The 26,243-nt window shown below is 34.9% G+C and overlaps 1 protein-coding gene across 2 annotated transcripts in view; it reads left to right on the top strand.

Moving 5' to 3' along the window:
* LOC111147342 (neuroligin 1) overlaps positions 1 to 21,466 on the top strand; it is a 760,181-nt gene extending 738,715 nt beyond the window's left edge. The window contains exons 5-7 of one of the 2 annotated variants that reach the window (XM_022503342.1): positions 13,403 to 13,615; positions 17,257 to 18,046; positions 18,883 to 21,466. In XM_022503342.1, the coding sequence (XP_022359050.1) occupies positions 13,403 to 13,615; positions 17,257 to 18,046; positions 18,883 to 19,705 (1,826 nt within the window). In that variant the 3' untranslated portion in view covers positions 19,706 to 21,466. The remainder of the gene's footprint in view (positions 1 to 13,402; positions 13,616 to 17,256; positions 18,047 to 18,882) is intronic. The other variant, XM_022503350.1, reaches the window with a different exon arrangement.
* The last annotated feature ends 4,777 nt before the right edge of the window (positions 21,467 to 26,243 follow it).

Below are 26,243 nucleotides of genomic sequence, written 5' to 3'. Positions count from 1 at the left end.
TCCTGGGATCGAGCCCCGCATCGGGCTCTCTGCTCTCTAGGGGAGCCTGCTTCCTCCTCTCTCTCTGCCTGCTTGTGATCTCTCTGTCAAATAAATAAATAAAATCTTTAAAAAAAAAAAAAAAAAGAAAGAGAGTTTCATATATCAAACTTTTGTCATCATAGTCCTGAAACACAAAATTATATGGAAACAGTTGATTAGTAAAGCAAAAACAAAAAAAACCCAAGAGAGAATATATACAATGTAATGAATCGTTTGAATAAAGAAACCCAAACCAAAATATATATATATATATATATATATATATATATATATATATATATACACACACACATATATACACACACACACAATGTAATGAATCATTTGAGTAAAGAGCCAATTTTTTTTTTTTTAAGATTTTTATTTATTTATTTTGAGAAAGAGAGAGACAGAGTGAGAGAAAGCATGAGAGGGGAAGTCAGAGAGAGAAGCAGACTCCCCATGGAGCAGGGAGCCTGATGTGGGACTCAATCCCAGGACTCTGGGATCATGACCTGAGCCGAAGGCAGTTGCTTAACCGACTGAGCCACCCAGGTGTCGGCGAGAGCCAATTTCTTTTAAACCAATTTCTTACTTTAGAAGCATTGGGCTTAGTGACCAGAAAACTGGGGTCCTACCCAGCTGTGTGCCACCAGGCAGTTTATATTCTCTCTGATCTTCAGTGTTCTCATCTGTAAAATACGTGATTGCACTAGTTCAATGAAGTTCCTTCCAGCCCTAATATTTTTGGTCAGAACTCCCTGCATTTTTTACCTATAAGACATCAGAGTTTTCAAATTTTAGTTGCTTCAAAATCACCTTGAAACTTGCATATTCCACCCCAAGGCTCTGGTTAAACAGGTAGAGTCCAAGGAATCTTTTTTGTACACTCTCTCCATGATGAGATTGCAAGAAGACCAAGGAATACATTCTAGAAACATCCAAACAAAAACTAACTTTGTGAAGAACAGAGAACACATCTTATTAGTCTTATATATTGAATAACTAGCAGAATGCCTGGAAAGAGTAGCTACCCTCCGAATGTGGATTTAATGAACCATTTTTCATTAAAAGGTTCATATTTGTGATATTAATTGGTCTTCATGATTATTTGAATTCCTAAGAGAAAGAAGGGTTATTTCTAACAGGGGGGTCATTGTCTATATACATGTTCCTCGGGAAGCACAAAGCGATGAGAAGCGGCTTGTAGATCAGCAAATTTAAAAACAAAAAAAAATCATGCCTTCTCTTCAATATAGCACCCCTCTAGTCCTCAATGTAAAGGAAAAAATTGAATTCTGCACTTGTGTGCCTTTTACTAAGTGCCATAATGACAGGATGCTCTTTTTATTCTGAAAAAGGACTAAGTCTTTCCATTAAAGTGCTAGAAAATCAAGCTGTCACTTCAACCCACGGCAGCCGTCTCTTGCACCACCTCTGCCAAATGTCACCCTTCCTCTGTGGGGTTTGATTCCGCACTGGATCTGGGGGAGTACGCCTCACCGCACAGCTTGTAACTTCAGTCTCCGTGCCTTCGAGTCTCGGATTCTTTCTCATTTCACCTCATGGATAGTAATACAGAGATTAGTTTCACTTTTTTCTTGAATAGCTAATCACTTCGCGGCCAACATCCTACTGTGGCATTGCAGGTCAAATCAGCTGAAAAGGACAGTGACTTCAAACTGGAAAATATAATGCTTAGTGAAAACTGCACCCAGAACAGGAGCTCAGACTTGTCACCCAGACATGAAAGATTTATTTTCAATTACAAATCCAAGCTTCATGTGAGGGCGCCCTGGGGGAGATTCAGATCACTGCTTCTTCTAAATTGACCTTCTACTTGTTTCAATATTTCCTTCCCTATTCAATAGCATTCCCTGACCCTCTGAGCTGAAGATCCATATTAGCGACTGTAGGAATTGCTGGTCTAGGAAAGCTTTTTGAAAAATTTCTCCAACTGAAGGCCAAGTTACATGAGTGATACTCTCCTTGGTGAGCTTTCACACATTAACACAGCAATAGATTTGGGTCTCCAGACAATACTCCCAATGGATTGCAAGGGCCAATATCCCCTTGTTATTTAGGCTTAAATACAACCCAAAAAGTTATTCCAATTTTCGATATTAGGTGGATTTATTGTTAACATCTAAGTAAGACCTATGACATATCCCCTTGGCATTAGTGAATGAGATTACCTGAGGCTATCTGCTGGTGCTACCACTTCAGTCTGAAATTGGTTTGCCTCAGGATATTTTGGGTCAATTCTAGTGCCTTTATGTATACTTAGCAGCTGCTCTAAAAGGCATACCATATGGCTCTAATCTAGATAGGGTTCACAAACTTTTAAGAATCACTAATTGAAACGTCCTAGGAAAAGTTGGTTTAAAAAAAAAACAAACTTTGTAACTTAAAATTTGAGAGTGAGAAATTTGGATGATCATTCATTATCAAAGGTCTATTAAGAAGTAGTTTAGGTGTAATTTACTTTATATTGTAGCTTTCACTACTTTATATTTATAGATTTTCACTATAGGTAACTCATATTACTATGCTCTTCCCATAATCTATATACTTTGAAGCATTAAAATATTTTTAACTAGGGTGAGTCATAGATTTGTTATCACCATCATTTTTGCTTGGTATGTAGATGTGTGTTTGTGTTGTGCAGTGGTATGTCGGTACTTCATATGTGGTGTTGGTGACATTATTTAGTGTTGTTCCAGATTAGTGGTTTCAACCTCATTATATGACACTTTTTCACAAATGAGATATCCCTATACCCCCAAATTCAAGAATAAGTTTCCATTTCTGTTTTTTGTAATTACTAAATTTTTTCATAATTTTAGTAATTATCATAATCTTAATTTACTTTTACTAAATTACTTTTAAAATTTAATTTTATAATTTACTAAGAAAAAAATAATTAATTTATATATGAAAAGACTACTCAAAGATTTTAACCAAAGGGAAGTCTAAGACCGCAAGAGTTTCTTGCAAAAATACTATTTTTATTGTGCCAAGGAGAAGTAAAGATGTGCTCAAAGATGATAGAGACATGTCAAGATGACATAAAGGCCAGCTTGGAGAGAATCCCACTGGCCAAATAAGGGACAATATAAGCATCAAAATAAATGAAAGGAAAAGATTGTAACTCCTAGAATAAAATTTAAAATCCTGAGTCCCTGATGATACCAATAAATGAATGAATACAAACTGGGGAGAAGGGAAATCTTTTTCTTACCGCCAATTCCAACTAATAATAAGATAAATGATAAAATTAATATTTGTTTAAGATAATCATAAGCAGATGCCAGAATTAGCGATGACCATGTGACAGGAAACAGGATATATACATAGTATCAACATAATCTGCCTATCTTATATTTATTAACTGCAAAGGGAAAAAATAGTAACTTAATAGTGGGGAAATGTGGAAAATTACCACCTTAACCAAGTGGTCATGAGACAAATCAACATTGTGTGCCTGTTGTTTTGATGAACTAAGATAAACACATTACTTCTATGGTCCTTCTGTCAAAAATTCATAATCTGAGGAAATGCAATCATGAAGAAACATCAGACAAATCTTAATTGTGGGACATACTACATAATAACTGACTTTTATTCTTTGAAAAATATCAAGGTCAAGAAAAACAAAGAAAGACCAATGAACTGTTCAAAATTAAGGAGTTTAAATAAGAAACTAAATTCAACATGTGATTCCAGATTTGATGGGGGACGTGGAGTGAGAGCTAGTAGAAGGAAGGAAGGAAGGAAGAAAGGGAAGAAGGGAGTGAGAAGGAAGGTAGGAAGGAAGGGAGGGAGGGAGGAAGGAAGGAAGGGAATGGGAACGAGGAAAGGGAGGGAGGGAAGGATGAAGGGAGGAATGAAGAAAGAAAGGGAGTGAGAAGGAAGGGAGAAAAAGAAAGGAAGATGTTTGTATGTGGGAAATCTGGGTGAGAAGTACCTGGTAAATATCTGTACTATTTTTGAAATGTTTTGGTAATTTTGAAAGTTTTCAAAAACAAAGTTTTAAAATCACTGAATCAGGCAGGTTAGCTTTTAATAGAGAAGAATATAATGAAAGTAGCATTTAATGACTATCAAATTTTTCTAGTCATACCTTAAGATAATATTTATCTTTTCAAAAAATCCTACTATGATTGAAATAAAATACATAAAACAATCTTGTTTTGTCAATATTCATATGAAATTAGTTGTCTTAAGTTAATTAGTTAAGTTTATTCATTACCCAGACTTTATCTCCCACCCTTCCACTTTTTTTTTTTTTTTTAACTGTGTCATTCTCAGGGGCAGCTAGTGAGGGATTGGGAACACAACATCCCAACATCCCTTCTTCCCACCCAGGTCTCAGCTTTGTGCAGTTGACTACTGCTGCCTACAATAGTCAAAATTATTCATATATCACTCATCTTTTTTTCTGCTATTTTTTTTTTGCATCTTAAAAAATGTACTACTAATATGTTTAAGCAATTTTGCTAACTATTCTAAAATAGTGAGTGATCAGCAAATCAAGACACAATGTCTTCTATTTAATCATTGTCACAGTATTTTGGCTTATAAAACTATTCTCATTACAATACAACCCAATTAAATGTTCGAGTTGAATTCTAAGAAACTATGTACAATGAATACAAATATGCTTTCTACACTTAATAGGATTCACTAAATGTGTTTATTTCATAACAAATATCCTCACTACCTGATTAAAGTTTAGAGGGAAACATACATATTTTCAATTGTCTTGCAAACTATAGCCTGCTCAACAATTTCAAAACCTCTGTGACAGAGAACAGACTGGTTGTTGCCAGAGAGAAGGGGGTTTGTGGGCTGGACAAAATGGGTGAAGGGGATCAAGTACAAACTTGCAGTTATGAGATAGATAAGTTATACCTGAGTGTAATGTATTGCATGGGGAATATAGACAATAATATTGTATTAACTTTACATAGTGATGAGTGATAACTAGATATACTGGATTGATCATTTTATAATGTATACGAAAGTTGAATCACTACATTGTACACCTGAAACTAATATCATATTTTATGTCAATTATACTTCAGTAAAATAAAAAATAAAATTGGGATACCTGGGTGGCTCTTGATTTTGGCTCAGGACTTACGGTTGTGAGGTCTAGGCCCACGTTGGGCTCCACACTGGACATGGAGCCTGCTTAAAATTCTCTCTCTCCCTTTCTCTTTGTCCCTCTCCCCCAACTTGCTCTCTCTCTCAAAATAATAAAAAATAACAACAGATAAAAATAAGGGGCTCCTGGGTGGCACAATCAGATATCCAACTCTTGGTTTCAGCTCAGGTTGTGGTCTCAGGGTCTTGAGATGAGTCCCATGTGGGGCTCCGTGCCCCATGATCAATATGCTCAGCATGGAGTCTGCTTAAGACTCTCTCTCTTTCTTTCTCTCTGCCCCCTCCCCTGTTCTCTCTCTCTCAAATAAATAAATGTTAAAAAAATAAATAAAATTTAATAGTAATAAACAGTTAATGAAATAAAAATAAAAATAAAATAAAACCTCTGTGGTAAATTTGACCTTATTGTCTATATGCATACATTTAACTTCTTTGTAATTGAAATTTTTTAAAATTCTTTTGACATTCATATTTTTTCAAGAAAGATGGAAGAATTTTTTTCACGAAATAAGTGATGATAAGGAAAATGTCGTATTCAGTTGATTAAAACCAAAGCAGTTTAACCTAACATATATTAAGCCCTCCTGTGTACGAACACATTATCTTTTTTTTTTTTTTTTTTGTCAGAGAGAGAGAAAGAGAGAGAGAGCACAAGCAGGAGGGGCAGCAAGCAGAGGGGGAAGCAGACTCCCCGCTGAGTGGAGAGTCCAATGCGGGACTTGATCCCAGGACCCTGAGATCATGACCTGAGCCAAAGACAGATGCTTAACTGACTGAACCACCCAGGCGCCCCAAGACATTATCTTTTAATAATGATAACTCTGTAGGGTAGGTGCTACTATTAATATCGTCTGTTAGGAACCTGAAGTGCTCACATAGTAACTTGCTTGTACACCAAACTGTCCTACCAACTTTGGTGCTCTTTTCATAACACTATTGAGAGACTCTCAAATGGCTCTCAAACTTTGTGTCCTTAGGCCAATAATCTGGGCCAATATTGTGGGCCAGTTTGCTTGTCGGTGTGTCCTCTTCTTCCTTTGGGAGGGCCCTACCCAGTATAGCCCTATTTTCTCTCTTTAAGGCTGCTACTACCCAAAAGCATTTTCCAAACAGATCGGCTGCTGAGAGGGTCTTAAATTCCACCTCACTGCTGTCATCAAAGAAAGACATAGACCTCTTTCATTTGGAAAGTTTAATTGTTGATCTCCATGTTGTAACAGAATTGTAACGTGTTAATGCCTGCCTTCATTCAGAAAACAAGTCCAGAATGGCCATTTGGGAGAGGTGGAGTCCAGAGAAAATAAAGAAAAGGAGCACATCATAAATACAAATGATAAATTACAAAATACATATACACACATTAAAACAGGAGCACGTAAGAGAAACCAAAATATGCATTAGACAGATATTTGCAACATTTTTATAGTCCTTACTGCTCCTGAAGCTATGTAGTTCTGAACTGTATAGTTGCTGAAGATTTTCTTATACATAGCCATTGTGGCTCCATGAATGTCATGCTTTGAAGAAAATTATTCTTTTAAATCATTAGACACATTCCTGCATAATCAGAACAATTGCAAATTAACAGTGTGATTTCTTTCCTCTCAGTAGCTCTTTTAGAAGGAAGAGGTCTCCTTTTTCATTTCTCTGTGAGAGCAGTTATTCAAAAAGTGCAGGAATTTTATCAGTTTTGATACCAGGTCTGTTGTCCAGATTCAAATAGACAGGAAGTACACAATAGCCAAATTCAGGGAACATTGCATAAGCATTTCTTGGCATGTAGACCAAGGGCTGTGTACCTTAACAGCCTCAGGTTGGGGTGAAGAATAGTGGTAATGGTGTGAGATCTGGGGTTGGGTGTTATTTTTTCCCGAGTATGTTGGGCCATTCTTGAAATTGGAATAGTGTACACAATTCAGAGCTAAGCAAACCAGGGCCTTTTTCAGCCATTACTATCTGTGGGGGATGGAATCACAAATGTCAGCATTGGCTATGATACAGAAGGATCAGTCTCACCTGTTTACCTTGGAGATGGCAAAAATATGGGACATTTGGGGATGGAAAAATAGAGAAGCATCTACAGGTGTCTTCTTTCCAAGCATCTGTTAGCAGTCACCTTTACCTTCCCGGTGTCCAGCTGTCAGCAATCAGGAGACTTGGCCAGTAATTCAGTTTCCTTTTCCCAAAAATGAGCCATTAAAAAGCAAATTATCTCATAATAAATAAATAGAGAGATAGATGATAGATAGATTATCAATAGATAAATATGTGAAAATATAAAATTTTGGAAATACTGCCAAGTTATATGATATTAAGATATCAACCATTTCGGTGCAAGTTCTTTTCCCAGACGATACATACAAAAAGGAAATTATTTTGACTTTATCCTTTGTTGTTTCTAAGAAGAATTAGACAATAGCTCTCAAGAGAACATATTAGCAAGGAAGTTAGCTTGAGGTGATTAGTAATTAAATGATATTATGTGTGTTCCTTTTCCCTACACAGACTCCAGATTGTCTAATTTGAGAAATTTTAAACCATTGTATTTTAAACAATCTTGACTCAAAGGGAAATGAAGGGAAACTGTCCAATATGTGTTAACATAGGGGTGTTATTTTGCTATAAATCTGTGTCCACCATTATAACACAATATCTTTCAAAAGTGATTCTGGTGACAAAATAGAAGGTAGGCTTGTTTGCTGGAAGTTTGGAGGTTGAGCGACTAATTAGAAGGATTTCATGAGTCTAAGAAGAAAAGAGGAAGACCTACAATAAGTCAGTGGAAGGCAGGAAATAGAAACAGAGCTAAGATTCGGCAGATAAGAAGATAGGGTGAGTTAGTACATGGGATTTTCGATTGGATTTTTAGTTGGGAGGATTTGAGACATTGATCCCATGTTGGCTTTTTTTGTTTGTTTATTTTATGTTTGAGATGCAAAATCCTTAATGAGTTATTTTTCTGATCTATAGTCCCCGGTCCCTAGAAGAATATCTCACTATCATTCAAAGTCTCAGGTCAGCAAGGCTGGCTCTTTGATGCTCACTACGGGCTCTGTTTTGAAGTTCTTATCAGTTCGACTCAAAGACCAACCACATCCATCTGTATCCAGGCAACAGCATTGATAAACACAGATTTCTTTTCTACTTCTTTATAGCATGAACACGTGTTAATGCCTGCCTTCATTAAGGGTACTCTTTAAAAAAAAATATATAGATATATATATATGTATATATATAATATATATATTTATATATATTTATATATATATATATATATATATACACATACACACACATATATATGAACACTTTCAGATATTAAACACTATAAGCATAGACATTCAAATTTTCCCTCCTCCACCTAAAAAGGAAGCAGACCTGCAGTGTAGAGTCACTGACATCTTCAATTTCTGATATTCTAGATGTCATCTCGAATGTAAACAGTCTGCGTTTTTCCTAGTCTATTTCCCCCTTGAATATGTTTCAATCTTTTTTTCGACCAAGAAGCACCTTGCTTTCCTTTTGTTTTACATTCTAAGTATGTTGCCTATGTGGTTACTCTGTAAGAGACGTGAATATAGATTGAGTCAACCCATCGGCTGCTGGGTTGCTGCGGGACAACTTAACTTAGCTTCTCTTATATTCCTTCAGGTCTGCCCATCTGAATTTGGTGGACATCAGCAGCCCAACCCAGTACCTGGTTACAGTGATTATCTGTTTTTATTTATTTTCCCCTTGCCCATTTATTGTATGCTTGTTCTGATTTTTCCACTCCAAGGGCTTGTGGACCCATGTTCAGTTGCTTGGTTTCTCACTAACACCTGAAAGTAATCCTACTCGCCAGATGAGGTAAACATCACATTGATGCCAAACCTGCTCAGTAAATTTAATCAGATCAGTAGAACTAGTAGTCTATGTAGGAAAAACAATGTTTGGAGATGTTTTTTAATGGACAAATTTTTAGGTGGGAAGAATGATATTTAAATAAATTCTATTTGAACACAGTCAGATGAGAATTATAGTGTATACATGAGCCACTTGAAATAATTCTTGGCATACTTGTAATTATGAATTTTGAAAGTTTACCTTGAGTTCCAGAATAATATTTTTTCAAGGTTTTATACTCGTGAGTCAAGTAAATTAGACAGTTGAATATTATTTTCTGGAAAATTCTGTTGCTATCTCCCCCCCAAAAGAGAAGATCATGTAATCATTATTATTCTGTCTTACAAAAATAATGTGTCATTGTGTCAGGACATCAATTAGTCATACATTCTAGGAGCTTACAACTGAAGGCTGGGAGAGGCTGATAAATGAGTGACCATAGGGAATGACTTAAGTAGTATTAAGGGAAAAATCGTCTCCAAACTAATCATGATGGTAAGCAACACTTTAGGATCTTTGTAAAATTCAGTTCTGCCATGCCTGGACTGCAGTTGGACAGTCCAATGTAAAGTTCCAGCTAGAGTGGTCTGAAATAATTCTACTGTTAAGGACACAGCTGCTACGTCGAGTTTAAAGAGAACTTTAAATGACACTTCACTGGGGAGCAAGGTATAACGAACACTGCCACGCACATCCCTCGGGTAATTAGCAAACTGTGTCTTTCGAGGCAGTGATCTACTCAACATTCATTTTTCACCTTGGCTGAACCACAAAGTTTTGTTTGACTATAACATCAGAAATCAAAGAATTCATACAAGCATGTAGTATTACTTTCTCGGGTCTTAAAAGGTAGATTTGATTGGTTGGCTGGCCTTAATAAAGACAGCAAATACCTATGATTTTTTCTAATCGAAAACCCATAGTGGCTCTCTGTACTCATGCTAATGATCACTTGCTTTTAGTTGGAACACACATAGATAGGTAATAGCTACAGAGATAGATGATAGAGATAGATAAGCTACAGCATACACATGAAATAAAAATCAATAGTGAAGGAAATTCAGGAGTGAGAGGTAAAAATGAAGTTTGACAGAGTAGCTTGGACACTCCAAGTCTACTTAGGACACAATCTTTTACCTGATGATTTACTCCATTTTTCATGCTATGACTTAACAGTGCAACTTTGAATCGAATTAATTTTGTTCAAATTTTTTTTTCTTGAAGATGCTACAAGATTTCTTTAAATTATATAAAAAGTGGATGTTGCCTTTCAGGCAATTGACATGCTTTTACAAGTTTGCTATATAAACACAAAATTATTTGACCAACCTACCAGAATGTTTTAAATGATGCCACTAAAACTGGAATTATAGAGGGGATTTTTTTTAGTTAATGTAGAGATAATCATCTTATGACCATGGTTCTCCACATGCTACATATTGAATTATGATTATTTTATTGGTAAGTCAATTTTGTATGTATATAAAGATTCATTTAATATTACTGGAATTATTCAATAATATTTCAAGAGGAATTAAATTCAAATCCTGGAGTTAGTGCAAACTAGTAGCATTAGCTATATTCAGAAATCAAATTTCATCTGAATGTATTTGTGATATAGAAATCTAGATAATAAACTGGAGTATGCTCTCATTCTCACATTCTCTCTCTCTCTTTCTCTCTCTCACACACACACACACTTATACCTCCTTTATCCTTCAAGAGTCCTTTCTATCTAACATACGGTAATCCTCCCATAATGTTGTTTTCAAGGTTCATGTTATCAGTCTATGTTTATAGATCAAAACATTTATAATGGATCCCTTCAGGAATTTAAACCAATGGTTCTGTCTTATACCAAAATTCACTTAACAACAAATAAAGTTAAAAGAGTTCTTTGCCATGTTTTTGTTTTGTATTTTAATAGGCTCTCATTTATATGACTATTGAGTGTTTGAAAGTGCTTCTTTTTTTCTCTGAAAGAGAATGGGCACATGAACAGGGAGAGGGGAAGGGTCAGAAGAGGAGGGGGAGAGAGAATCTCAAGCAGACTCCACATTCAGTGAAAAGCCTGACAAGGGGCTTACTCTCAGGACCGTGAGATCATGACCTGAGCCAAAATAAAAAATCAGCTGCTTAACTGACAAAGCCACCCTAGTTGCTCCTGAAAGTGCTTCTTTGTAAGAAGATACCACAAAGATTTCCTTAAATTGTTATGTAGATTAATAAAGAAAAATAAAAGCAATGAGTATGACCAGGAAGATGTATTTATTTGGATATTCTGTGTTAAAAGTTAACCTCCGTCTCAAGGATGATTTATTTCTGGTGTCATACACACACACACACACACACACACACACACACACACACACACATGCTGGACTAGAGATTCTGGTTTTGTTTTATAGAATTTTTGGTCTTGTAGAAAAGAATGACTAATCATCTTCATTTTAGTTTTTTTTGCAAAATTATTCATGATTCATCTTCATCTATTGCTTTCTACAATGACCCTAAAGAATTTCTTTTTTTTTTTTTTAAGCTTTTATTCATTTATTTGAGAGAGAGAGAGAGAATGAGACAGAGAGAACATGAGAACAGGGAGGGTCAGAGGGAGAAACAGACTCCCTGCTGAGCAGGGAGCCCAATGTAGGACTCCATCTCGGGACCCAAGGATCATGACCTGAGCCGAAAGCAGTCGCTTACCCAACTGAGCCACCCAGGTGCCCTCTAAAGAATTTCTTGCCCCTATATTCACTTTGGGTATAGATTGATTTATTCAGCTGATAGGTACTATTATCACAAATATAACTGACTTCTTGGTTTAGTTATAAAATAACTATATTCAATAAATAAAGGTGTATTTCAAATTGAACAAAATAATTTTTATTTTTTTTTTTATATTGAGTTTCTATAATGGGTCTGCAGTAAGAGAATATCTCTAATTCAAAAAAAAAAAAAATTAGTTCTGGGGCACCTGGGTGGCTCAGTGGGTTAAAGCCTCTGCCTTCAGTTTGGGTCATGGTCCCAGGGTCCTGGGATCGAGCCCCGCATCGGGCTCTCTGCTCAGCAGGGAGCCTGCATCCTCCTCTCTCTCTGTGCCTGCCTCTCTGACTACTTGTGATCTCTATCTGTCAAATAAATAAATAAAATCTTTAAAAAAAAATTAGTTCTATAAACTTGGTGGATTGGAAATTACATCCCTGAATAAAATCACTTCATATGTAGTATATCTCTAAATGTTTTCTACACAATATGTGAATAGTCAATAAAATGGAATTTTTTATTAATTACTTTATACTTTCGCATTTATACCAAATGTGGAAATATATTAGAGAGTAGATATTTGTTTTATAAGTTATAATGAACATTATAAAAGCTATTAAGTCAGTTAAATGAATGAATATATTTAAAGTATTATTAAAATAATATCTTCGACTCCTCTTCTAAAACAACTTCTATGTATAAGAAACTCACTCAGTTCTCAGTTATAGGATTTTATTTTTTATCCTTTTTTCTCTTTGCCACTCTGTCAGATCCTTGTAACCTTTCCTCTACTTCCTTTCTTTTTCTTATGCAGCATATATGCCTCCTGATTTTCAGATTTACTGTAAAGCACAGCTTTAAACATTCTAGATATATGACTCTGAATCTTTCAAAAATCTCTAATTATTCTATGTTGTTTTCTAATTAAACCAATTCGCTTAGTTTAGCATTTAAGGTATTCCAAAATGTGGCCCCAAATTACCTCAAACACAGTGACTCTTTCTTAAGCATGGGGCATCTTTGATAAAAATGCACATATACATCTACATGCAAAGAGTTGCATATAATTTTATGCACAAATGTTAGAAAAATACCCCTGCTCTTCACCCTCACACCCTGCCACTTTGCAACACATTCCTTAAATTCCAGCCATGTTAGACCATGAGCGACTGGTGGACTGACACAGTGTTTTATGCAAAAGCACATTCTCATATGCCCCATGGTACTATCCCAAATGTCTCTAAGTAATTTGGCTGGTAGAATGTCTCCCCTGAGGTTTTTCAGAATGTTTTTATTCTCTTTATCTTCAAGAGTCCTTTCTTCCCCTGTTACCTGTTACCTGGGTAACCTGGGGAAGGTAAATGTCATCTTTCAGACTTCAGTGTCTACTCTTCTTCCTAAAGTATATTCTTTTGTTCTGGTGGGAAATAAGTTTTTACTAAAGAACTTGGACTCTACTCACCTTGATGAATACAGGCTTCAACTGTATTTAAATTGAATGTCTATTTGATTCATGTCAACTCAAAAAGGTGTTCTAAGGTATCTTTTCATTTTGATCTTCCAGGTTTCTTGAGCACAGGGGATCAGGCTGCAAAAGGAAACTATGGACTCCTTGATCTCATACAGGCTTTAAGATGGACTAGTGAGAACATTGGATTCTTTGGTGGTGACCCCTTAAGAATCACTGTTTTTGGATCTGGCGCTGGGGGTTCATGTGTCAATCTCCTGACTTTATCCCATTATTCTGAAGGTAACCGTTGGAGCAATTCAACCAAAGGTATTATGCAGGTTGCAAATTTTGACAATTTTGGTGTCTGCATGCCACCACCATCAGTAGTATGTGATGCTCTGTATATATCTCTCTGTTCAAACTGAATGTTAGGTTGAGCTCAATAACTTTAAAATTTTGTTTCTTCAGCTTTTCTATGCATGTTTCAATTTTTGTCAAACTCTTTTCTTTGTCTCCCGTGGAGCTTGGTAAGGATGCCCTTTCAAGCACACTTCAGAACAGTTAGCATTACAGTTACTTTTCTTTCCTCTCAAAGGGTAATTTTGGGGAAAATCAAAGATGTTCACAGTTGTCATCTCTGTTTATTCAGTAATCAAAAATCAAAGACAGGTTCTTTTTAAATGCAAAGATTGTTTATAATCTATTTTCAAGACAATGGATGTAAAACCCTTTACTGGTAAGAAGATAAGGAAGCAGTGATAAGCTGGTTTGTCTGGAAACAAGATTTTCATTTGTTACCTAAGTACAGAATGGATGTTTGATTATTTTGCATGCATGATCCAAAATTGTCAAAGCATCAAGGTCACTAGTAGAGCTTTTCCTTAAAAGGAAAATTAGGTTTGAATCTGTGATTTTTCTGTTTTCAACTTCAAAAATGTTTATTCCACCTCCCACCCACCCAAAGCTTGGCTTTAAAGCAGCATGGAGGACTAAGCTGCATAAACCCATGAAATATTTTTTTTTTGTCTCCATTTTCTGGCCTTGACACCCTTTTTCCAAAGTGCCTGTCCAAGGCTCATCACGTTGGTTTTTTTATGGATTCCCATTTTACCATGAGTTTAAGTCACTCATTCTAATCCCATTATTAACTTGAAATATCCACCAGAACAGAAGTGGTTGTTGGAAAAATCTGTAAAAGCAAATACTTTCTCTCCATTATACATAACAGATAGGAAGATGAAGAATACACATTAACGGGGCGCCTGGGTGGCTCAGTGGGTTAAGCCGCTGCCTTCGGCTCAGGTCATGATCTCAGAGTCCTGGGATCGAGCCCCGCATCGGGCTCTCTGCTCGGCAGGGAGCCTGCTTCCTCCTCTCTCTCTGCCTGCCTCTCTCCCTACTTGTGATCTCTCTGTCAAATAAATAAATAAAATCTTTAAAAAAAAAAAAAAAGAATACACATTAACATAGATGATTTTGTGTGTTCTGCTTTTTTATTGTCATTTTATATATATGAAGGAAGTATATGCTGTCAAGTATAATTCATGAAGCATCGTGATTTGTAAGACTGAATTTAATGATGTGAGCATCAGACATAGAATATTTGTTTTCAGTATCAAAAATACACTGATGTGTTATTTCCAAACAGCCTATCATTAAATGAGTATATATATTTGGAGAATCATATATTATCATAGACTTAATTTATAGATATAGTTTATATAACATCTCATTTATGTTAGTAGAGCTCTGATTTGAGATGACAGAATGAAACCTATGAGAACATTTCCAATTGTATAGAGATCTTGGTCTGTAATTAAGTGGCTTATTTTGAAATAACAAAATATTTGTTGTTTAGGTTTTTTTCATTGAAGAGATTAGATTGTTCTAGCTGAGACTGTGCTAATGCCAGTCTTTATATAGTTAACATTAGACAATCTGTTCAGACTTCATAGGGTCACTTGATCTCAAATGTTATTTCTTCCTATTTAATCTAAAAGTTTTTCTAGATAGAGAGCAAAAATGGGCACCAAAGCCAGTCAACTAATCTAAAACTAGCAACTGATAAAGAGATAAGCTAATTAGTTCATTGGCTAGCACCTCTATTCATCAATTGATGATTTGGTAAACAGTGGCCAGTGGCTATGCCAACATTTGAAAATATAATATTCCATCACACTCTTCAAGGAAAACTGTCCTTGTGGGGCCAGAAAAATGGACTTACATTTGGCTTAGTCTTAAGCCTAACTCCACCAAAAGGCTGCTTGATTTTTTTTTCTACCAGAAGATGCCCCGGAGACATCTTAAAATCATTAGGCTAATTCTGTCTCCGGTGCAGACGTAGATTTAAAGTCTATAAAACCCCAGAGCTACAGCAATGCTTAGGACTGTTTATACCAGGAGTCCACCATGGATTATATATACATAATAAGCATTTTCACAAATGATAAAATATATGATTTTTCCAATACTATCTAGATGGCACATTTCAGACTTTATTTAATATGATGTAAATTTTTCCTAAAATTTTTGGGGTATATTTAGTTAATATCATTGAGCCCCTGAAATGGGAAATAATCACCAGGTTTACCTTAGTTGAAAAGTTTTGAATTAGTAAAATATTTCTCTGAGCAAATGTTAACAAACACATAGCCTATGTAATTTTTAGAAATTGTCTGTATTTATATCATTCGCTCTAGCATACTTTGCTCTGGCAAACTAAAAATATGTTCATAAAGATGTCAGAAACCAAAACAAATTTAAATTGGTACTGTTTGACTTTTTGAATATTTTTAGAATTATCTAGGAGCATATTATAGACATTTTGAATAAATATATATGTTTGGAGAAAAATCTAAAACCTTGCTTCTAGTTCAGATACTGCTTTAGTACCTTTGTGAAAAGAATTCTTATCTCATTAACACATATGAATAATTGAGCATGTGTTTAAATAACTGAACTACAAAGCTATATTTGGAAATTGATAATAAATATAATTTTTTAAAGAAAATAGGTAAATTATGTTTTTAAAACAAGAATTTTATTTGAAAATACCTTAATGGGTAGATAAAGTACATTTGTAAATTTGAATGGCATGCAGCTCTTATCAAACTGCATATGGGACCATGATTTATAATTCTTAAATGCAATTAAGTTAAAAGCAGTGGACCATGTATTTTTCATCTTTTATGATAAAATATAGCAGTGCACATTCAACAGTGGAAAAAGTTAAATCACCCCCACTGAATCTTTCTGCTGATGATTTTTTCTTTAACCTAGTGAAAACACTTCAAGTGTTATATCTTCTTCCGAAAGATGAATATTCAGCATACTATGTCTGACATGAAGAGCTGGAAAGAGTATGTCTAAAGTAATATTCTGTTTTGTGTGCCTTCAGGGCCATCCCCAGGGTATTAGCAAATCCCCAGCCCCAGTAGTTGTGTAAGCTCCCAACAATCCTTTTTTAAAATAAATCTGAATAAAACAAACATACAGAGCCATTTTGAAGGAAGATGTGTACAGCCAAGTTGGAAGAAATATTCTCAAAAAACAATATAAAGTCTAATGAGGAGTTAAGGGGGAGAGAGCCCATCTGGTTGACTTTTATAATAACATGAGTGTTTACATGTGGATTGAAAAAAAATATTTGGGACTTCTTACCACTAATATTTACACATTCTCCCTCTCTCCTTGCTTATTGCCTCTCTGAGACACCAAACAATTTAGACCTCTTGATCCCTAAAGCAGTTGCCACTCAAAGCACAAGACTTAGTCTACCTCTCTGACTCCTTATACCCTGGGGATGACTTTATGTACCTTCTCTTAAGCAAAAATGTCTCTATCTTCCTGTTTCTTGAGTTGTATATGGGTTTTTATATACACATCTAAAATATCAGATGTTACTGTTTTGCCACAACATTATTCAAAAGTCATCTCAAATTCTTTGTTTGTTTGTTTTTTTCCCATAGGACTTTTCCAACGAGCCATAGCTCAAAGTGGAACAGCGCTTTCCAGCTGGGCTGTTAGTTTCCAACCTGCAAAATACGCTAGAATGTTGGCCACAAAAGTTGGTTGCAATGTTTCAGATACAGTAGAGTTAGTGGAATGCCTACAGAAGAAGCCTTACAAAGAACTTGTTGACCAAGATATTCAACCAGCACGATACCACATAGCCTTTGGACCTGTGATTGATGGTGATGTAATACCAGATGACCCTCAGATATTGATGGAGCAAGGAGAGTTTCTCAACTATGATATAATGTTAGGAGTTAACCAAGGGGAAGGGTTGAAATTTGTTGAAAATATAGTAGATAGTGATGATGGTATATCAGCTAGTGATTTTGACTTTGCTGTTTCCAATTTTGTTGATAATTTATATGGATATCCTGAAGGCAAAGATGTTTTAAGAGAAACCATTAAATTCATGTATACTGACTGGGCTGACCGTCATAACCCTGAAACCAGAAGGAAGACATTATTGGCTTTGTTTACAGACCATCAGTGGGTGGCACCAGCTGTGGCTACAGCAGATCTTCACTCAAACTTTGGTTCACCTACATATTTCTATGCCTTTTACCATCATTGCCAAACAGATCAAGTTCCAGCTTGGGCTGATGCAGCTCATGGAGATGAGGTTCCCTACGTACTAGGAATCCCCATGATTGGACCTACAGAGTTATTTCCTTGCAATTTCTCCAAAAATGATGTGATGCTGAGTGCAGTTGTAATGACATACTGGACAAATTTTGCCAAAACTGGGTATGTACCTTAGGAATAAAGTTTTCTATAATTTAATAAAAATATCCTTGTAAGCATTTAAAAATAATACACATTTTGTGTCCAAGTGATTTCATTTAATAAATTTATGTCAATAAAGTATTAGGTTTCTTTATTCAAAATTCTATATAGTGCTATTTCAGAAATCATTGCTTTATTAGTTCTTATTTTTTAGAAGTTTACTAAGAAAGCCTTGAAACCTGTTGCATTACTCAGTAATTAAACTTATTTTGTGTTTTTTATTACACAAGACTTGTTATTATTATTTAGTAGTGATGAATATTTTATAGTGCTTCCCAATTTATAGTATTGTTTGCCCTCTGATCCTTCTACCTTCTTTGTTAGACGGACAGGTCAGGTATTGTTAATCAATTTTGCAAATAAGCAACTGAGGTGATAAGAGGCTAGCTTCAAATAGATATTCATATGTCTTGTATGTTGCACTATTAGAACTTAAAACCTCATAAGCCAATTCCAAAACTCAAGTCTTTTCCTCAATCCCATGCTGTCCCTGTTAGTTTGCCTAGGAGACAATGCATATGCATATGAATTTTTATATCTTTGGGTAGATAGTAGCCCATGTTTAAATGCGCAAAGAGAATAAGAATGTGAGGCTTACTCTCATTACATTATCATCCACCTAAGCTGCCTGCAATAGGATCTGTGTTTCTAAGTTGACCCAATTGTTATTAAAACACAGTCTTAAGGCCTTGCTAACCCGCTAATTTACCTCTCCAATTCAATGTTAAACTAGTACTCTTTTGGCTAAGAAAAAGAATAAAACAATTTTGTTCTCATAGTGCTTTTTTCTTTCCTAGTGACCCAAATCAACCAGTCCCTCAAGACACGAAATTCATCCATACCAAACCCAACCGCTTCGAAGAAGTAGCATGGACCAGATATTCCCAGAAAGATCAACTTTATCTCCATATTGGATTAAAACCAAGAGTTAAAGAACATTACAGAGCCAATAAGGTGAACCTCTGGTTGGAGCTGGTACCTCATCTGCATAATCTCAATGACATTTCTCAGTATACCTCGACAACAACTAAAGTGCCATCAACCGACATCACTTTCAGACCTACGAGAAAGAATTCTGTACCTGTCACATCAGCATTTCCCACTGCCAAGCAGGACGATCCCAAACAACAACCAAGTCCATTTTCAGTGGATCAAAGGGACTACTCCACAGAGCTGAGCGTCACTATTGCGGTTGGAGCATCACTGCTGTTTCTGAACATCCTTGCCTTTGCAGCCCTGTACTACAAAAAGGATAAGAGGAGACATGATGTTCACAGGAGATGCAGCCCTCAACGCACTACTACCAACGATCTGACCCACGCACAAGAAGAGGAGATCATGTCCCTCCAAATGAAGCACACTGATTTGGATCATGAATGTGAGTCCATCCATCCACATGAGGTGGTTCTTCGGACCGCCTGCCCCCCAGATTACACACTAGCTATGAGGAGGTCACCTGATGATGTTCCCTTAATGACACCCAACACCATTACAATGATTCCCAACACTATACCAGGGATTCAACCCTTACACACATTCAATACATTTACTGGAGGACAGAACAATACTCTGCCCCATCCCCATCCCCACCCCCATTCACATTCAACAACCAGGGTATAGCCAGATAAGAGAAACAAACTCTATTTTTTTGATGGATTGCAGTAAAAGATTACTGAAGATTCCTTGGCTTTCAACCTACAAGACTCTTACTATTTAAATAAGGAGGAATATTATGTGAATATACATATCAAGAACTTTGGGGGTTTTGAAAAAAAATAAATTGTACATATATACACAAAACAACTTTAAAAATGAATTTCAATTGCTTGAAGCAATTGTTCTGAATGATACTTTTTCATTCACATTCAAGAAATAATTTTTTGAAGATTTATGTTACATAATGGAATTAGGCATGTGGAACACCAAACAGGAAAGAACTATGTCTGAAATATAAATCATAAAAATAAAAAAAAACAACAACCATGAATATGCACAAGGGACACACCAATGGAATGTCAGATAATTTTCACCAGTTTTTATTTGGAGGCGTTTTATTGTGTAGACCATATTTACATATTTGGATAAGTACACAAAGCACCAATGCTGTTAATGGCCTTAGCGGAGGCTCATGCTGAAATTTGCCAGTAAAACAAAGAAGTTTAAAGACTGGCAGGTACAACATTATCACATAAGTGCTGTCAGTATAAAGTTGTGGGGATAAAGGAAACTGGATATTTTTAGCACGATGTGCATGATAATTTATATGCTTGGTGGCTGTGCTGCTGATTAAGCCGTAATTAAAATTCTTCTCATCCCATTGGAGTCTTTAATAGAAGCTTCCTCCACCAATTGGCAGAACCTAAAGAAGATTTTAAGGGGCAAAACTAATTAGGAGTAAATAATTCACAGTAGTTCTGATAATAGGAAGAATTAGTTATTAAAGGTATTTGAAGAAACTATAGGCATAGTGGTGAATACTCGCTGATACGAATCCCAGGAAAAAAGAAATTCCTGTGTTTTTAATGTTCTTTTCATCCCAATCTAAATAATTTATAGAAATACAACCCTAATTGGACATGTGTTACAGGATCTATAATTTGCTGTGGTTTTTGTTATTCTGTATTTTGTTCCTTTTGGTAAGGTGAAGTGTGTCCAAAGAGTTACTTGCAACAGTCTTCTATGATATGAGGATGCCCCAAATTACCACTCTGATTACTGTTCTCAGTTAATTGATTTACTCATGTTGCATGACAAAATGTTTACTAATAAGAATTCAATATACAGTTATATCCCTCCTCATGTCACTTATCTTTCTCACTAAGGCTCATTCACTGGAATTTACTCACCCAATCTCAGTAGAGTACAACATAGATACAGAACCTAGAAGGAGAGTCAACACCTGGAGGATTTTAGTCTTACACGTATGTGTGATTTTAAATGAATACTCTAAGACCACAGGAAACTCTTCATCCCCCTGTTGTTTACCAGTAACAGTATATCACAGACCTTTCCAAATGTTTGTATATGTAATCAGATGTACATTTATATTAAAAAAAATTGAGATGGACTTAAAGAGCACATCCTGATAAATACTTTCTCTCTTACCTGTACTATATTTCTATTAGACTAAAGTTATGTGATTTTTTTTTTACATTTTTTCAGATGACTAGCAATTTTGATAGTTTGTAAGATAATGCAAAGAACTTTCTCTGACAAACTAACTGCAGTAACAGAAACCTTTCTTTTCAGTTACTCTTTTTCAAGAATGAAAGCTTATTATACAAAAAAAAAAAAAATTGTATACTACTTGATGGAAACAACTTTGTACATCTTGGCCATGTCACTGGTCATTGCGTGAAATAAAGATAATCTGGATAATGACTATTAGTCCAATGCTAAGAGACATGATCTTTGCTCATTAAAGAGCTAAAATGTTTATTGCTGTTTTGTCTTTTTTTTTTAATAACAAAAGAAACATGACTGTCTCAGAGAGTCATTTTTCTAGACCAGTTGGGTTTTTGAAGACATATAGATAACTTCTATAGAAAACACACGTGTATTTAAAGGCAAGTCTCATCTAAGATGAAACCGATGAAACTTTAACATTGTGAATTTATAAGCCCGGGAACTCATGAAAAATATTAGCTTTGTATTTTTAAATACCTCCTATGTGAAAGTGTTGTAGAAATAAAATGTGCCAATTCTTTTCAGTTAGAAACACAGGTTCTGATTTTCATAGTCAAAGAAAAGGCCTATTGGAAATAAATTTGCAATATTTCATGGAACGAGAATTGCTAGGTTCATAATATAAGGGTGATTAAACTATCATAAAGTAATGGATAAAAAGTTATCCTCCTAAGAGAACTAAAAAATGCTGAGCAAGACATTAAGCTGACACTAAAAGATAAAATCTTCTGTATCAAGAAATTTCTTTGCTTGTAATTCCCATTCCCAATTATTAGCTATCAAGTAAATGTAGATAGTACTCTATAACTTCAAGTAAAAATCTCTGTTGAGGCAAAAAGTCTTCAAAACCCAGAGCGGTCTACATGCAGTTTTTGCTTAATATGGTTATGCTTTTAGACTGTGAACTGCCAACGTAAACCAAGAAAAAGAATTGCTTAACATCTGAAATATTGCTAATCACAAAACTGTCTTTTATTACACCAATTAAACAAAAGATAAAAAGAAACAGAAACGGCAACAAATAAGATATGAGTGAAATCTTTCATATGCATTACTTCACTTGGCAAAATCAAGCATTCTCTTCTATCTTAATGATGGCCATATTTATATCTATCTGCATACCTGTTGCTCTAAATTAATCTATCAATCTACCTATATATGCCATAACTGACATCTGTGTTATATTAATTTAGGGAAATGATTTAGGAAAACAAACACAGTCCTAGTCTTTTTTCTAAATTAATGTAGTATCAACTTTGTGGAAGATAAAAAGCAGTTCTAGGTTTTATTACTGTTCTCAAGTTGTGATAAAGTCATTGTGAATGAGTGTTAGTTGTTAGTTTTATAATTACAGCAGCTAGTCTTCTGAGTGTAAAATGGTTTCCCACAATAAACAGAACATTAAGAACTGTTTTTAAAGCTGAAACATAATTTTTAAGTGCAAAAAATATTTTTGAATATTGTTACATTTTAACCAATATCTTTAAAATGTATTTATTTAGACAATTTTCTTTAGAAAAAATTAAGTCACAAAATTAAAATGACATTTTTGGCATTACCTATTAAAATGATATTTTGGCATTTTTGGCAATTCAGATTTTCCTCCCTCAGGAGGAAATAGCCAAGGGTGCTTAGAATTTATATAAACATTAAGCCAAAAATGGACTTTATTTCATTGTTTTGCTATTATATAAAATTATTACCAGGTGTTGTATGTATGTAGAGTATGGGGTTAGAAATATGAATGTAACAGATTTCATAGATTTACATTTCTATTGAGTATGTTGACTATGAACAAAATCTGGTTGAATACTACAGATGTATCTTAAGGCTCATCATTAGCTTTACGGAAATTGGAAAGTCATTTGCTAAAGCATTAAAACTATCCAATTTGAATTTGGAGAGATCATGCTCACAGCTCAAAGAAGAAAATCTGAGTAAAGTATAATTTATTTCATCCCTCATTTCAAATTTAAAAGTTGGCCATAATGATGCTTTAATTCAAAATTTTTTTATCTGTACAACATAAGCACAGCAACCAAATTTTTAAAAATAACTAACCATAAGTGATATGAAAGAGGAAAACAAGACACTAATTTTCCTACAGAAAAGAAATGCCAAAACTCAATTGTTATATCTGTAACATATTCTTCTCCAGTTATTTTGCCTGTTGACATACTCATACCAACAGACATATTAGTATCACTGAAAAGATACAAAGAATGTGGCAAACATGTTTCAGCTCTAAAAACACTATTACATAGAAATTACTGGGATTTTTTTCCTTTGGCGAGTTTCACTGAAAGATTTTCACAGGGCAAAATGATGAATGGGATTTTTAGGAAGCTGTCAAATATCATGGCAATCCTTTGATGTTTGTTTCCTTCTGTGTTGTTGGTTCAAAGTATGGGCCTTTTACTTCATCTCTAATAATTAGTTGTTATAGACTATCAGTTTTTAATGTGAGTGAAAATTAGACAATTTGGTTATACTTGTGAAAACATGCTCCCAAATAAATTCAATTAATGGGCATTTCCCTGCTGAGATTTTGTTATCATTCATTTAATTATCTTGTCAAGCTTTACTCTTAAAGACAATTGTTTTGGCTTTTTAGTCAATAAACAGAGGGAATTTCTCCAACAGCCTTATACCTCTCCTGCACTCGATATGATAATATACACTTCAAATTTCCATCCAAAGCCTCTAAAGAAATATCCTACCGATATGAAGCATTTGGTGGCCAACTTGATTCTCTTTCAAAAGCATTCTGATTTGAATTTATTCTGGCATTTTAATGTATTTGTACACAGGCCAGAAATCAATTCCATTTGATAAAGGTTACAGAGTATACAGACTAGAATAACTGTGTGCAGGGTATAAGTGCCTTTCTTCCTGGGATTTTATTTATAAACCTTATTGTCTTTTTTAAATCTGCAGATCCTGATAATTCAATTGAAAAGATACAATAGGATGACCATGTTAAAGTTTCCAGTAAGAAAATTTTATTTAGAAAGGTCTTTTCTTGCATTTAACTTGATTTTTTGTATGACAGCAAATGCGTCCAAACTATTCCTAGAAAAGAGTAAGGTGAATTTTTTGAAAAGAACAAATAATTATTTAAGCATCAGATTTAATAGTATTTAAGGGTAGCAACTTAAATCTCTAACAAACTTTGACTTTTTTCTAAATAAGTAAGTTTAATTTAAAAGGAGTCTGAAGTTGTTAGGGACAAACATAAGTTAGAAAGTATATCATTTTTTCTAGTCAACCATTATATATACCACATGGTATATATTTGATATATGGTTTATTGGATGTCTGTGATGGCCCTTTCAGACTCACATATTTACAAATGACTTTGTATACCTTACTGCATATGTACTAATGTCATAGAGTTTAATCTTCTGTAGAAGGTCAAGCCAAAGTGCTAGCAGTTTTGTGTTGAAATGAATGATAACAATTAAAGCTTTAAAGAAATCTGTAAAGGTCTAGTAACAAAAACTCAGCAGATGAAGTTAAAGTAAAGGGACTATTTTTGAATGCCATGTCTAGGGTTGATGTCTATTATTAGAGGGTATGTTTAAAAGAATTTTAGTGTTCTTGATTCATCTTTTCTGCACTCATATCATTTAGCAAATTAATGGGACATATGTCATTGTTTTTGTAAAAAAAAAAAAGGCCATTGGGTGTCATGATTCAGTTTGTGTTTGGACATCCGTGGCTTTCATTAAAACACGTTTATTATCATGAATAAATATTACCATGTTTTCCAAGTTGTGTTGACTATTTTTAAACTCAGAAATAATTTCTTCTCTGTGTGACACACAAAAACATTTCCAAGATAAATGTTCCTTTCCAACTTCTATATATTGCCCATACATGTGCTGACAGTTCCAATTTGATGGAAACAATGACAGTTTCTGGTCTGTTCACCTCTGGTGAATGCAGGGAAAAAAATCTGGAGAGTACATTTCAGGCACGCTCATTGCACGCTCATTGCACAGCTTGTCATAAAAGAAAGGAAAGAGGGAGGAGAAAAAAGGAAGGAGTGAGGAAGTGAAGGAGGGTAAAAAAGGAAGAAAAACTTCTCAATTTTAAATCAGTGACTTTTTGCCTCCAAATAGTTATTTCGTAGAGATGTATGGCAGCTTATAAAAAAAGAGAGAGCAGAGATTTAAATAAATCTCTTTAACCCATAATCCATTGTCCTTAGAGGATAAGATTAATAGTATTTAGGATGAGACAATGAATTTAATCCTTGATCCAGGCCTCACGCTAATTGTGTCACTGGAAACAAACAAAAATAAAATCTAGAGTGACAGATTTCTAGTCTTGTTCTATTTAATCAGTACTGATCTCAGTAGGGAGGACCGAATGAACTATGGGCATTGCTCATCTGTACATAGCCCTAGGTAAGAATACAGTTAAACAAATAAGACATCATAGAATTTCCCAAAATATAGCCTAAAGGTCACTATTTCCAAATTGCTAAATAAAAGAACTGTCATTGTTTTTGCAGGTCTCTGTGGCCACACACAGCCATTAGTACCACATAAACCGTTTAAAAGAATATTCAAAGAGTTTCACATTCCACAAAAGGGCTTAGATGTTTTATAGGGTTTGATGTTGTTTTATATGATTACATTTTTTTTAACTACATTTTTACATTTCCTTACAGGTTACAGAATGTTATTTCTGAGTTCAAAAAAGAAACCAGTCCCAAATATATTCTATAAATGTTTATATGAAAATAGCATTTTCCGATGAAGTGCCATAATTTGAAGTACTTCATTATTGCCCCAATTTGGAAAGTTTCCTTGAATATCCCCTTAAAGCATTTCTCTCTCTCCCCTGAAAATATTCAGCCTCATTCTTGGAGTTGACTTCGCCTTCACCAAAGGAGAACTTTCTACTGCCTCCTGCAGCTTCTCTTTGCATGCCCTCTCCCATTGCTCTTTATGCCTTCTTCTCT

This window comes from Enhydra lutris, unplaced genomic scaffold (genome assembly GCF_002288905.1).
Source record: "Enhydra lutris kenyoni isolate GAN:26980312 unplaced genomic scaffold, ASM228890v2 scaffoldscaffold2, whole genome shotgun sequence".
NCBI lineage: Eukaryota > Metazoa > Chordata > Mammalia > Carnivora > Mustelidae > Enhydra > Enhydra lutris.
This window is presented reverse-complemented; position numbering and strand designations above follow the sequence as displayed.